We start from the raw sequence: 15,952 nt of genomic DNA on the forward strand, positions 1-15,952 counted from the left end.
TGAATATGTACATGAATTACATGTGAATTGTGGTGTAAAATGAATTATCAGACGTGCGACAAAGGATGTCCCTACGTGTACGATGTTTTCAAACCATTATGGATTGTTTGTTTTACTTATGCGATGGTTTCCTATTGTGTATTTGTGTTTATTCTAGCACTTCCTAAAGTTTCATGTTAAATGTCCATTATTTGCATAAATTTCCATACATTTCCATAATTTTACACTATTTCCACTGAAATTTCCATCTGAAACCAACATGTTCATTTTCATCACAACCGAAACACATCCCAAAACCTAACCATGAAACCATGTCCCCAACTCCAATTTCCTATTACCAGCAATCCCACACATGTCTTCCTTTCCTCCAACAGCTCTAACTTCAAAAAAAAAAAAAAATTTGAAAAGGAAAAAAAAATAAAAAATAATAAAAAAATATCTAACTTCAAAAATTTTAAACCCCCTATTGTTAAAAGCTGCAAGTTATCATAGTTTCTGGACTGCAACTAAAAGTCTACCTTCTAAACTTGGACTTAAATCAACTAGAATCTTCTGAATATAACTTTTAGGAACCCAATTTACAAGTTAAAATTAATGAGAAATCCCAACCTTCTCTAGTTGATACCTTCTATCATTGGTAGATCAATCTTAGCTATTAAAATTAAGCCCCGGAAATTTCTAGAAAGTTTGGGTTTTCTAGAAATCCAATAAAACCCCAAAAAATCCAGAAAATATTGCTCTTAAACATCAAGGATAAAAAAATATCAGATTCCCAAACTATGTCTGTTTTGGATCATGATGGTACCACTTGCAGATGTCAGCCTAGCGTGTTGCTAACATAAAAATTACTCCAACCCCTGGCTCCATTTTTTTATCTTCCCTCCTTATTCAAAACATAAGCCCTTAAGGTTTAGGAGCTCAACGTTTGCATCAATGAACCACACGGAATGTGTCGATTAGCATTGCTTCGTCCAGTTTTCTTCTAAAGCTTTTTTGGTAGAGGGAGGCTTTTACTCTTTCCACTATAGTTTTTTGCACTTATTTCTTTTCCAATTTTTTTTATTTATTTTTTTTTTTTTTTTGCTGTCTGAATAGCACAAACATGCAATTTTGGGCAGGTCAACCCTCATGTACTGACCTTTTCATCCAAAAGCTACGACATGAAATAAATCAATTATCACTGAAATTGATTTTTCAGAGAGGGGTCCTGCCAAACCCCAGCTTACGGACTTAAAACAAGAAAAAACTGAAACTGATTGGACAGAGCCTTAAGTTTGTTTGCCTACCTGATTCTGACCCTTTGAGCATTCAGAGATTCGAGAAGATGCATAGCAAATCATAAAAGAAAAAATTTGCTGCATAACAACAAAATCAAACCTGCCCAGAAAAATGGGAAGAACTTTCTTCCAAGAATAATGGCCTCACTTGGCAAAGGGAAGTATATAACATAGAACTAAACCATTCCTCAAATTTTGGAAGTTGAACTAAAGAAATTCATCTAAAGCTATGGAACTTTTATTGCTGAATGAATTAACTTACGAGCTTTTGTCAAGGAGTCTGTTACGCTGGCTACTTTGCTTGGAAGTTCCTCACATTTTTTTTGCCTCTGTGCCAAACAAAATCATCAACTTATAAGGCTCCGTGCACATAACATCGTCACAGAACTATGCAGAATACCTCTTTCATTTATGTCACTAATCCCCCTCAAGATCATGAAGGTGTCGACAATAATTACCAGATATATCCTTTCTATGAATAGTAAAATGCTTGTTTATATTTCTATGCATATAAATATAAAATAAAAAAATATGCTTGCAGATCAGATAAGTTTGTCAAAGCAGGGATGCCAAAAGGAAGAGCATCCCTGCTTATGCCTGTAATATATAAACAAAGAAGTCAATAACAACAAAGTTGTGAGTTTTTCTTTTCTTCCGAGAAATTCCAAGAGAAGAAGCATATGAGCATCCAATTCTATAAGAACTCCTGTATCTTGTCCAAGAAACGATCATAAACTCTCAAAGAACGAAAATCCAACGACAGATAAGTCAACTTGGACATATCAACAAGAGTTGAAGGCAATTGTCCCATTATTTTTTGCAGATAGAGCACTGTATAGAGGCAAGAAAAGAAAATTTTGCAATTTTGTGTACCCTTATGTCTTCTAACAACTGCATAACAGTACGAGAAATATAAAAACGAGAAATGCAGAGAAAGACCACAGTTTCTGCATGTAGATTAAGTTTTCAACATTAGATTTCCTTTTGGCTACTCATCTCTATATACAGCATTCTATTGTTGAAGAACTAATGTGAGAATTGCCAGAGAGGCAGAGACGCATGCTAAGGTGACCGAGTTCACTCATCTCTGAATGTATTTTCATTCTTCGCATGTTTATTGCTTCATTGAATCTAGAAATTCAGTTGAAGCTCTTTTGTCTCTAATTTCAGGCAAGTTACTGACCTTCATGCAAAAGTAGAAGTGGGTGGAAAAAGTCTAAGCATTTCCCCTAAAGGTCACAGAAAAAAAAATCTTTATTGACACTGATCATATGCAGGGAAAAGGATCTACGTTTTCTAGCTTTTCTACGCTGACAAGCTTATCGGATCTGCATTTTACCTATTATTCTCAATTTTATAATACGGGTACTAACATGCAGGCAGAAACTTGGAGCAAACCTCTTGGTCTCGTCAAGATTTGGATTGAATCTGACAGCAAGGTATTAATTGATTTACTAGATGACAGCCCTTAGATATTGCAAAGCTCTTGGTCTCAACAAGATTTGGATTGAATCTGACAGAAAAGTATTAATTGATTTACTAAATGACAATAAAAAACCGCCATGATCCATCAAATTTTAGGGAAATGATATCCCCCCCCCCCTCTCTGACACGGATAAAAGCCCCCCTTTAACGTTATTCGTTAAGTTTTAAAGGCAAAGAAAACCGTTCTCAACTCAACTCAACTCAACAAAGCCTTTGTCCCAAACTAGTTGGGGTGGACTAAATGAATCCTTTAGAAAAATTTCATGAAGGTGAAAGGAATCTACCCGGCTCTAATCCTAGCTCTAGTTGGGTTCGTTTACGTGGATCATTTTCTTCCATTCGATCCTATCCAAGGTCTTGTTCTCTGTTATGTTCCTAGCTATCAAGTCTTTCCTCACTGTTTCTACCCAAGTTGTTTTCGGTCTGCCCCTACCTCTTTTTATTCCATCAGCTTGGCACAAGTCGCCTCTTCTCACTAGAGCATCCAAAGGCCTACGTTGGATATGTCCAAACCATCTTAAGCGGTGCTCTCTCATCTTCTCCTCAATTGGTGCCACCCCCACCTTTTTACGAATGTCTTCATTTTTAATTATATCTAACCTTGTGTGGCCGCACATCCATTTAAGTATTCGCATCTCCGCTACACTCATCTTATGCACATGCTGCTTCTTAGTGGCCCAACATTCTGAGCCGTACAGCATGGCTGGCCTCACAGCTGTCTTATGGAACTTTCCCTTGAACTTGGTAGAGATGTTATGGTCGCACAGAACTCCTGAGGCAAGCTTCCACTTCAACCAACCTGCTCTTATTCTATGGTTAACATCCTCTTCAATCTCTCCTTCCTTACGTAGAATTGAACCAAGAGATATCCCTCTTAGCTACCTCCTGTCCAGTCAGATTTACTACATCCTCGTCCCGCCTCCTTACATTACTAAAGTTACACTCCATACACTCTGTCATAGTCCTACTCAGTCTAAAACCTTTGGATTCCAAAGTAGTCTCCATAACTCTAACTTAGCATTTACTCCTGCTTTGGTTTCGTCGATTAATACTATGTCATTTGCAAATAACATACACCACGGCACCTCATACTGGATACCCTCCGTAAGCTCATCCATAACTACCGTAAAAAGATAGGGCTTGGAGCTTGATCCTTGATGCAGTCCTATTGTAATTGGAAACTCACTAGACGTGCCATCCGTGGTTCTGACTCTAGTTACTGCTCCATCGTACATATCCTTAATCACATCAACATATTTAGTAGGCACTTTTTTTCCTTTCAATGACCCACCACATAACACTTCTGGGAACCCTATCATACCGTTTCTCCAAATCAATGAAAACCATATGAAGGTCCATTTTTATTTTCTCAAATCTCTCCATTAACCGCCTAATCAAGAAGATAACTTCCATAGTCGATCGTCCGGGCATGAAGCCAAACTGATCTCTAACACCTTAGTAGGCAAAGAAAAATGTTAAAGGGGGTAAATTTATCCTCAAGCAGTGAACCATTCTCACAGAATCCGTTAAAGGTGGGGATTTTATCCATTTAAGAGAGAGGAGGGGGGTATCAGTTCCCAAATTTTATTGGCAGGAACTAAATCTTTGACTGCGAAGTTGAAGCCTCGGTTGTCTCAAACATATAGATAAGCTAATCAAGTTGCCAACTCTTTGGATGACTACTCCAATGATATAAAAGATGTGATAAAGTTTTTAGGTAATAGTATGGGATGCCCATTAGAGCAAGGGGAGCGATTGGATGTTGTTGAATAATGTTGTATGGTAGTCTAGTCATTACTTGTAGTTTTACGGGTATTATAGTCTTTGTATCATTGTTGCCTTAGATGGGCATATATATATACATCATATACATGAGGAGCTCCCTAGTGGAGACTCTCCATCTCTCTACTCCTCTTCTTCTTCCTCTCTTCTAACCCTAACTCCATTTCTAACATGTCTCACAGGGATTTTGTGCCTTCGTTTCTTTGCAAGTTGAACGCATTTGGCTGTCATGTTGTCATGTAGTTCTTCTATTGTCTTGTCTTGAAGGGGAGTGTTAGTGTTGTCTTCCATGTTGTCTTTTCTTTTCTTGTTGTTGTCTCCGGGCTCATGTAATCTCGCCCGAGGGGGAGTGTTGTTGACGGTTCTGTTTATGTTTGTCCTTCTTATTAGTGTTTGATAAAATGTCTAAGAGGGGTTTTGTGCCTTGATAGTCTTCTTTTCTTTGCAAGTTGAAGGTATTCGGCCTTCAACTTGAGGGGGAGTGTTGTCATGTTGTCCTTTGTGAGTTCTTCATATTGTCTTCCTTGTTGAGGGGGAGTCTTGTTGATGTTTCTATTTATGTCCATCCTTCTTGTGGTGAGTTGGTTGGTCGGTTGGTCTCTTCTTCGTTGGTTCTTCTTCGTGTCCTTCATATTCTTCATTGGTTCTTCTTCTCGTCCTTCGTATTGTTCCTTGCGTAGTTTTACGCATTCATCTTACCGTCGTTGTATGCCTTGTCTGCCCCTGACGACGTGCTTTCCACCGTCGTTGGTCGGTTTTCTCTTCGGGCGACGATGTTCATGCCTTCGACCTTGTCACCAAACGATGGTTTCTCCATCGTTGGTTGGTTATCTTCTTCTTATCTTCAGGCGACATTGTTCATGCCGTCAACCTTATTACCAAACGATAGATTCCCCATCGTTGGTTGGTTATCTTCAGGCAACGATGTCCATGCCATCGACCGTGTCTCCAAATGATAGTGTCCCCATCGTTGGTTGGTTATCTTCTTCTTCATCTTCTTATCTTCAGGCGACGATGTTCATGCCGTCGACCTTGTCTCCAGACGATGGTTTGGCCATCGTTGGTCGGTTCTCCCCAGGCGACGGTTTCCCTGTCGACCTTGTCTCTGATGGTTTCCACATCGATGGTTATCTTCTTCTATTGGCGTTGTACTGCTTAGTTGGTGTTCCCGCTCGTCGTGCTTCGTCGTTGTTCATGTGCGCACCTTTGGTGTGCTCTTTTTTGCTCGATAGATCGTTGTTATTTCTCTGTCGAGGTGCCTCCGTTCAATCCTTCGTGGGTTGCAGATTTATTCATCGGGCTCTCATTCAGGGGGAGGCCATATTCTGATCGCTCTCGATGTACTGCTGCTTCAGGGGGGAGCTGTTCCTTTTGTATGGCCGCTGATCTCGATGATTGTACTCTTATGGTGGCCTTTGTCTTTTATTATTACGCTTTTCATTATGTATTCACCACACCAACTTGAAGAGTGTTATACCAAGCTGGATGTGTGTGTGTGAGATCATTGTACTTTTTGTTATTTTTAATTGTTTGTTGTAGTTTCTTTGTGGCAAGTTGGAGTTCCATAGTATATGCACTCCAGCTTGAGGGGGAGTGTTGAATAATGTTGTAGGGTAGTCTAGTCATTACTTGTAGTATTAGGGGTATTATAGCCGTTGTACCATTGTTGCCCTGGAATTTAGGCCAAAACGTTTCATTTCGGCACAAACCAAAACGAAATTCACATACAGTCGTTTCTTTACAATATTTTGCCGAAGTTTTCGATTGGACTTTTTAACAAAATTTCCACCGAAATTTTAGACATTTCAGTCGAAATTAAAAAAATAAACGAAATCATAATCACATTTTTACATGATTTCGGCCGAAATTTTGGCCCGAAACTGAAAACGTTTCGCTTTCGGTGGTGGCCAAAATCGACACCAAAACCGAAATTTAAAACCTTGGCCCTCGATGGGACTATATATACATCATATGCATGAGGAGCTCCCTAGTGGAGACTCTCCATCTCTCTACTCCTCTTCTTCTTCCTCTCTTCTAACCCTAACTCCATTTCTAACAGATGTGATGTGGGTATCCCAAGAATACGTTGGAGGTAATTGAGTTCCATTTTTGGGTCCAAAGGTAAAGCTAGGAATGTCCACTCGTGAATTTCTTTTATACAATCAATAAATTTTAAGGTGCCAGCCCAGGTTCCTAGATAAATTCCGCATTTTTTACTTTTCAAAATCTTATCTGACCTATAAGCAGGCCTTTCGGTTATTTTCTTTATTCTATGTTATTTATCTTTGAGATTATAAGAAGGCCCTTGGGTTATTTATTTATTCTATATTTTTTTATCTTTCATTCTTCTTCTGCTTTTTTTTAATTTTTTCTACAAGATTCTCTATTTTCTGATTTCTGTTGATAAATTCATGAACTTGACGATTATTGACATAAATGGAGTAAAGGAATTCCCCGCAGCTGAAATAACAACCAAAGTGAAAACATACTTTAGCCACATAGTCAGATGGTCCGTCCCTAGAGGAAGGTGGCAGATATATCTCTTCATATGAATCATCGTCATCATCTTCAATCCGCCGAACAAAATCTTGCGATCCCTGCATTATAGATTTATTTATAAGCAACTTATTCAGTAAACTTTTTCAGATGACACTTCACTGTATAGAGAGAGAGAGAGAGAGAGAGAGAGAGAGAGAGAGAGAGAGCTAGCATCACCACAGATGCTGATTTACTAACTTGGAAAACAATTGATTTTATAAGTGCTTCGTCCTCTTCTTCTAATTTCTTTTCCTGTCAAGGACAAAAAGCCGCCTAACGCAGTCAGATGCTTTCAAGCAGGTTACACCTAACATTCACATCAATGAATGAAAGCATCATACCTTCTCTTCATTCGCGCGTTGCAAGGCCTCGAGCATTTCATCTGCGCTCACAGTTGCATGTCTTGACTGAACCACAGAAAGTAACACGCTTTAGTAGACATAACATGGACAAGAGTTTCTGAATTAGAAGTTGAAGCAACTAAGACTATATGCAAGAAAGAGTCTTCATGCATATTGATAATCATCTAATTTAAAAAGGATTTGGCCAGTGTTTAAAAAACTCGGACTGGGAAGAGAACTCGACCAAGGTAAAAAAAAATGGATTCAACTCGCAAGTCAAGGATTGACGAGGCAAATTTTTCATTACCCGGGCAAGTCACAGGCGTTTTTTATTGGCTTGGTAAGGCAAAACATGGACTTAGAGGACAACTCGATCGAAGTAAAAAAAAAAAAAAGCGGACTTAGGCAAGTCGATGATTGACTTGGGGAGTTTTTAGACAGTGATTTGGCCAATAAGTAAATGGAAGATAAGTGGTTTGTCATGAGAACCACTAAACAACATGATTGTACCATCGAAAGGGTCTTCATTACATCAACAATGTTTAACTAGAACGTACCCTCATAGACTTCATTTCATCTAGTGCAGCAAGTATATCCATCTCTCTTTTTGAATCCAAAGTTCTATTCTCTAAGGATTTCATGGCATCCCCCATCTCTTCCGCATCCCTCTTTCTCTGTTCCTTGTCTGCTTCCTGAAAAAAGAAAAGATATGTTAATTTACAATAAAATCTTCAACATCATAGCAAATTACAGCAACCCAATAATGTAATACAGAAACAAAGTACCCAGCTTTAGATATAACAGGAAAAGGGAAAAAAAAATTATCCTCCAGCATGATTGTAACTGCTCACCTCATCCTCTGCCCGCCAAGGCTCAAAATTGCGGGTAGCACCCGATTCAGCAACGTAATCTGAATTTTGAGGATCAGTTTTCATCGTTAGTTCAGCCGAGCACTTGGTGCATTTGAAGTAGAACCTGAATATTTGAATTCCCAAATACGTCTGCAAATGTTAATCAACAAGAAAAATCAGTTTAGTAAACAGCAAAGATTCGGTTACATATTCGGACAAAGAAGCATGATTGCGATAAAAGAAAAATTAGGGATAAAAATGAAATAGATTTACTAAATGTGAATATCACTGATTCCCAAACACAAAAAACACCCAATAGAAATGTTTGTCATTGACAATAGCATAACACCGTTACTTTGCATAAGGTGTGAACTTTTAAATTGCCAAATTCTAGAACTAGAACTTTCATGAGTTTCACTGGAAGTACATCATAATGATTACATAATTTATATGCATGAGAAAAGAAATCATTCATATTGTACATAATGGAGCATTTAGCTGATAAACATTGTCATAATATCTGACTTGTCCAAAGAACTATAACTAACTCCTACCTTCCATTCATAAAGGTGGAAATTATTCCAAAAACCAATTTCTAGTGCTTAGTATAAAAATTACCAGCATAGACCAACACTTCGAAGCATATCTGACTTTTCAATCCTAATTATGGCACAACTAGAAGCATTACCAAAGTCAAGAAAACGACTGTTCTCTAAATCATTAAGGAATGTTGCTATCCGGATTAACGATAATCAAGCGCTTTATTAAAAGAGCAGGAGAAACACCTCAACCGAGATGATCAAGCAAAGCAACGAAAATAAGGATAATAGGCAAAAGCTTAATCATGGTCCTCAAAAGGAAAGTGGTCAAGAATGAATGGACAATGCCTCCTCAGTCACAGCACCCTTGGCTAAGGAGTACACATGTCTATTAGCTGATCTACAGATATGTTGGAAACATTCTGCCTCTGGATATCATCAAGAACCTCCTGCAACGCATCTCAAATTTTCCAAAACTATCATTTCTCATCTTTCACCCACCAGATAACATTGACAGAACCACGCTCAACAATCCAGGACCCACAGTAGTAGGCTCAATTAGAAGAATACCGGTCTTCAAAGTAAAGGATTTCCACCTCATTGAAGTCGGTCACCCCAATGGACTCCAAAAATGCCCAGCAAACAGAATTCGGGTTGTCTGACTCAGATCCAGCTCACCCTAAAGTGGGAGTTCCACTCCCAAAGCAGAGGATAAGGCAGCAAAACAGGGGAACCAGAATCCATATTCCCGAACCAAATAGCGAACAGAATCCATTCTTTATTCAATTAATTTTTTTTGAAAACAAAATTCCAAGGGAGGAAAATCGTCCAAGATAGCTTGGACGATTTTCACCACTTAGGATGGAATGATAGGGGTTAGAAAATTTCTAATACGGCCTTCCGCTGCGTTCCTGATCTCTAATATCCCCTCACCAATTTCCTTCAACCTGGCCGATTTTCTCCCATCTCTGTGGAGGACAAGGAGGATAGCGGAGAAGGCCAAGGAAGTCTCTCGATGGATAGCACAGTGTTTTATAGACTCGCTGTCTTCTGATGAGAAACCTTCTGGTTCCTCGCCTCAACGCACTTTGAAAACTCCCTTCACTTCTTATCTGACCTCTCCCATTCATAATAAGGCGCCAGTTTTGGAGAGGTTGTTCATTCAGGATTCGGTTCCTGAATCTCAGGCAAGCAAATTCAACGGTAAGGGAACAATTGTCGAAGTGGATGTTGGAATTTTGACCAATCCTCAGAAAATCAGGGGATTCTTGCCACTTGGCCTTGCGAATAAAATGATTCCAATTCTTCGTGAATCCGTTCTTCATAAACTCTACCTTCTGTTTCTCAGCCATCCATTACAAATACAGACGAGGTGGAAAAGCTATAAGGAGCGGTGAAAGAAATGTGCTCAAAACTCAAAAGATTTTAGTTTCGTAGCTGCCTCCAAACACAAGGAGGAGTTGAACGGTCTACTTGATACTTTGCTAGCTCTACTTGGTGGCTCCTTTGATCATAAGGCTATTTTAGTAAAATTCAAGGGCCAAACCAATCAACTGATTTCTGAATGCAAGGCTTTTCAAAAATGAAGTCCGAAAAATCAACCACCATCATAATGATTTAAATATAACGAAAAAGTTTGTGAAATACAAAGAGGATCATGGGAGTGAGTTTCATTCCAAATGTCTCATCCATGCATCCTACAGCTCCAGGTGAATCTTCAATTCAGAATGTAATGCATAAACTTTTCACTGATTCACTTCAAAAAAAAAAAACCAGTTTCACTGGAAAACACAACTCTCTCCTCCTAGATTGATATACAGGGAAAAACAAAAAGTAATTTAGGCAAAGTGAGATGAAAGTTAAAGATGCAGAAAAATGGAGGCAATAGCAGGACATCATGTGATGCACTAGAATATGCACAATATTCATGCGTGGATTAAGTACAAGTAATCAAATCAGAATAGCACTATGATCTCAGTTATACATGAAATCCTCACCCATGTTGAATAATGAATAAAATATTTCATCTTCCATAGGCATTCGGATTCAACGTTTCTAGCCATAATCCATTGATAAAAAAAAAACACCTTAAATGCATCCTAAAAGCATTAAAAATCTAGAAAAAAAATCATTGAGTATAGTATATAATCTAAGCCCACAGCTAAATTACCAAAACAGTAGATCAATGACGTATGATCCCTAAAGATAAGATGTGGGGCTTTGGTTTTATTTATTAGTGAAATTTAGAAAGAGATGTGTGTAATAGCAATCTTCTTCACTTCCACGTAAATGAATCCATAATCATATTGCCTGATAAAGTCCTACAGGATATGCATCAAATGATTGTTGCAGAACAAAAACCTGTACGAAAAAATCGTTCAAAAAAAAAAAACTGTATGAAAAAATGTTCAAGTTAAAAAGAACCAAACTGCATTTCTGCAGCAAACCAGACCTAGCAATCCCAAGGACAATTTTTAGGTCTCCATACCTAGAAGTTCTGGATCATCTTACCAAATTTAGATTTAAAAGAAAGCTTGATATTTCTCATTGGCTCCTTCTTTAAAGGAACAAGCAAAACCTGGTTCAGAAGGGTCAACAAGTCTCCTATCAGCAGAAACATCTTCGTCTAAAGAATTGCCCAGTAACTAGAAGTGCCACACCATAATCATAGTGCTTATCATAACCAAAATTATAAATATGCATAAGTACACCACGGTTGTCATAAAGTTTTCTAGGAATAGTAAAGTGATAACAAATCACAGTGGTTACAATCAAGAATATAAGATTATAGACAGAAGCAGCAAACCTATCGCCTTTGTCTTGGAAGTTGGGAAGGCAACTGAATGAAAACTAGGAATTCAACAACTCAAACAGAAGACCGGGCATGTGTGTTACAAAACCTAAAGTCTAGAAAGTACAACAAAATTGACTTAGACATGCTGTAAAACAACACCACTCAGCTAAAACAACAAAACTTAGATTCCTAGATTGCTCAAAATGGATTACTTAACAACTGGTTACCTATCATACAATCTTGTACCCTTACACAATATAAACCGACTTCAGGTGAAATTGATAATAAAAAATCATTAAAAATTTGGGAGACAAGCTAAGGGGAGTGAGTAGCTTCATGCTTAGTACAATGATAACAACTTCCCAAACTCCATTAAACCATAAAAGAAAATAAATAATGAATGCATGTATCTCTAAATGTTTCCAGATTATGTATGATGTTCAGAGCTAATCTATTGAGTCTACTCTAAAGTCTAAACAGAAATGCCAATTTTTGCAAATACATAACAAGCCCAATTGATAAAGGCATGAATTTGATTTAGGACATGAAATAAATGAATTTATTTTTTTCTGAAATGGCGAAATAAATGATTTTTTTTCCAAAGAAATAGAAATAGAACAGATGATTCCCTAGAGAGATAGAGAGAGAGAGAGACCAACCTCGCCAATTACGTCTTCTTTCCGGGAATTGAACTTGGTTCCCTTGTATATGTAGTTCCCACATGTATTGCAGCGGATACTCATGGGCAACATCATCCGGACCTTAATCTGCTGGTTCTTCGGCTGTCGACGCCGAGGAATTTTCGAAGGATCGAAGTCTGGAGGGTAGTACTTGTTCAAGACTTTCCTCTCTCCCATCTTTGCTCTTCAAAACCAAAATGTCTGCTGAAGAAACAAACATACAAATTAATCGAATACTTCCATTCAAACTTTCCAAACTAAAAAAAACAGAGAGGTGAATGCAGGAAAAAATCCTAATAAAGGAAAAACACCCTTTACGATAATTTCAGAAGTTATGTGATTGTTAAGATGGTTCTCAGTAATTCAAATGTTTCACTCATTGCTTATAGAATATCAAAATCACTTGAGAAATTTTAGAAACAAATTGTAGTTGAAATTGATTGGATTAAGCAGAATTTTAGGAGAAACAGAGAAACTAGTCTTTTGGAAACTGGCAATTGGGAAGAAAAGCTATTGAAGCGGCACGCAAGCCTAAAAGGAATGGGGGCAAAGGAAAAAAAAAAAAAAAAACATTATTGGGAAAATGGATTTGACGATTTGGAGAAGAAATTGAGGCATTGTAGGATAAAAATCATGGGGAAAAATATACAATAGGTTGAGGGGAGGGGGAACAATCCTATAGTTGTTTAGTAGAGAGAACAAAACAAAAGATGAAGAAAACTTCTAAGTGCTATTCATTACAGATAAATCAAATGACATTATCTCTACCTTTGGCATACACAAAAACATACCTAGAATTGTTCTGCGAAGATTTTTCAAAGATACTGTGCGCAGATAAGTTGAAATTGTTCTGAAAAAAATACACAGACTGACTGTAATGCTTTCGGATCTACAGAACTGCGGTCCGATCGATCTGAATCTCAGGAGTGCGTTTGAGGAGAACAGGAACGTGCGAGAGAGGGAGGTTTCGAACCCTAATAGATTACTCGAAGCTTGTGGAAATTAAAGAACCAAAAACTATGGAAGATAGAAAGAAAGAGGAACGTACGGATGGATTTGAGCTCGAGAATTGCAAGAATGCACTTGAATCGAGAGAAATGTTGTAGGGTATTCAAGAGGTGGTATAGCTCCGTAGAAAACCTAGCGAGAGAAGAAAAACAATTTTTTAAGTTAGTATTTTAGGATTTTTCAGGAAATTGAATTTTTTCTAATTTAGGGAATGTTAGACTGAAGGGAGCCCTTGCTAAAATGAGATGAAAGGGCTATCCCAATGGCTGCAGGTAACTCTAAATTGTAAAAGTCAAGGAGTGTTAAATGGGCTTTGGTGATGTGCAGCCAATGGAAGAACCCTTTCATCTCATTTTTGCAAGGGTTCCCTTCATTCTAGCATTCCTCTTCTAATTTTTTTATTTTTGTTATTTTCAATGTTGTAAGGGGATTTTGGTAATTTTCTATGATATAAGAGTAGTTCAGAATTTTCCTTTTGGGAGATGATATTTTCACCCCTCTGCATGCATTTGCCTCCTTATAATGTGAACAGTTGGCAACTTTAATGCTTTTTGACGTCAAATCACCTTAAAAGGGGCGAATGCATACTACAGAGGGGTGAAAATATCATCTCCCTTCCTTTTTTAGGGATTTTTCCTGTCTCTTACCATTTCTCGCTGAGATTAGGGTATTGTGGTCATTTTTTATTTGTATTTTTGTGATTTTTTTTCTTTTTGGAAAATTTTTTATTTTTTTATTTTCATTTTTCTTATGAGATAAGGGTGTATTGATCATTTTCATGCGAGGGAAAGAGTTCCCAATTAGAACTTTGAGGTTCTACCCGTTTGAGAATGATTCTTTTTTGTGAGCATTTTAACAAGAGAATGGGATTTTGGTGGAGTCTTGACTAAATTTTGGTGGAGTCAGGTTTTCGGAATGGAAGCTAACAGTCAAGTACGTCAAACACGTTACTCCTCAAATTTCCCGGAGTTCCCAAAAGTCCAACACATATTTCAAGTTATGCATCAAAACCCAGAAGAGAATTTCGATGATACATTGGCAACCAAGCACTATAAAGTTGAAGAAGAATGATATTTTTGCTTGGAAAATTGCCTGACGATGCCTTGCGTGTGGCATCCAAGCATAGCGTTAAGTATTATTTCTAGACTTAAAATCCATGAATTGAACGAGAAATAAAATTGTGGGAGAGAAAATTGAAGATTAAATAATAAGGCCATTTTATGGTTGCTTTTTTATTGTGGAAACCTCAATGAAAGCATTCAAAAAATAGTTTTCTCAGCATACATTTGGTTGGATAAAAAGTGCAATCTCAAACTTAGCAAGTTTTCGTGTTGATTCCTTGTTGGCCAACACGACACCAATTATTACTATTTGAATTTTCTCCATTGCAAGAGCATTAAATGCGATATTCGAGGTGAAATGTCTAAAACTTGCCTTATTTTGATGGTAGCATCCATTGAACCCCATACTGATTATGACACCCACTTAACTTTCCTTACATGGGAGACAACCAAACACCCATGTCAATTTACTTCTCTCCCCTCCACGTCCACTTCATGTAGGGCCTCCTTCACTTCACCTCCAATTGAAAGCAACGAGACAGGCCCAAGGAAAATGGCGGTTCTGGTTAGATCTATGATTTACGAAGCAACAAGAGTAAATTTCATCGGAACAATCGCACTGGACTTTGGAAAACTCAAGGGGATTTGAGGAGTAACGTGTTAGTCCCACATGACTTTTAGCTTCCACTTTGAAAACTCAAGTTAGTTGGGACCTCGGGATTTAGCCCAACAACACCACCAAAATCTCATTCTCTTGTTAAAATGCTCACTAGAGAATCTTTCTAGAACTTCAAAGTTCTAATCGGGCAATTCTTTCCCCTTTCATTAGAAATGACCAATATACCCTTTTCTCGTAAAAATGAGGAAAGGAGAAAAATGGAAAACTTTCTAACAAGAAAAAAAATCATAAAATATTTGTAAGCCCAATGGTTCAAACACTAGTTGACTATGAATGTGTTGCATTTTCTTTATTTAAAATAAAATATATTAAATAAATAAATAAACTCACCTTGAGGAGCTAGAACACCTTGGCTAAGTTGGCGAATCTAATAGGCAGATCGTGAGTATTCACTATGCCAAAAGCCAAGGTGTGATCCCCCTTTTGTAACTTTGGTTCACGTTAAATCTCTCCCATTAGAGATTTAGTGTGAAGATACACATAAAATCCCTTTTATTGTTGTTTGTTCTTATCAAGTTAGAGTCGTTGCCAAAGTGGAAAAGGAGAAGTGGTTAAGATAAGATCGAATAGAAATTAGCCAGTAAAAACAAAAATGATTTTGAAGGACACGTATCTAACAATCACCTACTTGGCCTTTAAAATCTTTCTGAATCAAAACTCACTCATACCCAATATAGACAGGTAGACCCAGTTATTTTGATCGCCTGTTCCATGTATCATAGTACTCATGAAATTAGATTTTCATAAAACAATTATCAGGGATTATTATTAGGATCAACTTATTCTATGAACTCCTACCACACATATTGTGAACTCCTGCCACAGTTTATATTGTGAATTCCTGCCACGAATACTGTGAACTCCTGCCACAGTTCTTACTGTGAAATCCTTTCACAATTCATATTGTGAACACCTGC

The 15,952-nt window shown here is 37.7% G+C and overlaps 1 protein-coding gene across 4 annotated transcripts in view; it reads right to left on the reverse strand.

Annotated features, from left to right (window-relative positions):
• Positions 1-13,487, reverse strand: part of LOC143880313 (uncharacterized) — a 41,017-nt gene extending 27,530 nt beyond the window's left edge. Inside the window, exons 1-8 of one of the 4 annotated variants that reach the window (XM_077383191.1) lie at positions 13,336-13,487; positions 12,267-12,488; positions 8,275-8,424; positions 7,981-8,115; positions 7,424-7,489; positions 7,281-7,334; positions 7,034-7,141; positions 1,540-1,606 (exon numbers count right to left, since the gene is read on the reverse strand). In XM_077383191.1, the coding sequence (XP_077239306.1) occupies positions 1,540-1,606; positions 7,034-7,141; positions 7,281-7,334; positions 7,424-7,489; positions 7,981-8,115; positions 8,275-8,424; positions 12,267-12,464 (778 nt within the window). In that variant the 5' untranslated portion in view covers positions 12,465-12,488; positions 13,336-13,487. Of the gene's footprint in view, positions 1-1,539; positions 1,607-7,033; positions 7,142-7,280; positions 7,335-7,423; positions 7,490-7,980; positions 8,116-8,274; positions 8,425-12,266; positions 12,492-13,078 lie in introns of all 4 variants that reach the window. The other 3 variants (XM_077383190.1, XM_077383189.1, XM_077383187.1) reach the window with 3 other exon arrangements.
• Between the last annotated feature and the right edge of the window lie 2,465 nt (positions 13,488-15,952).

Source organism: Tasmannia lanceolata, unplaced genomic scaffold (assembly GCF_043159265.1).
Source record: "Tasmannia lanceolata isolate RefF3 unplaced genomic scaffold, GAP_Taslan_0.1 ptg000006l, whole genome shotgun sequence".
Taxonomy (NCBI): Eukaryota; Viridiplantae; Streptophyta; class Magnoliopsida; order Canellales; family Winteraceae; genus Tasmannia; species Tasmannia lanceolata.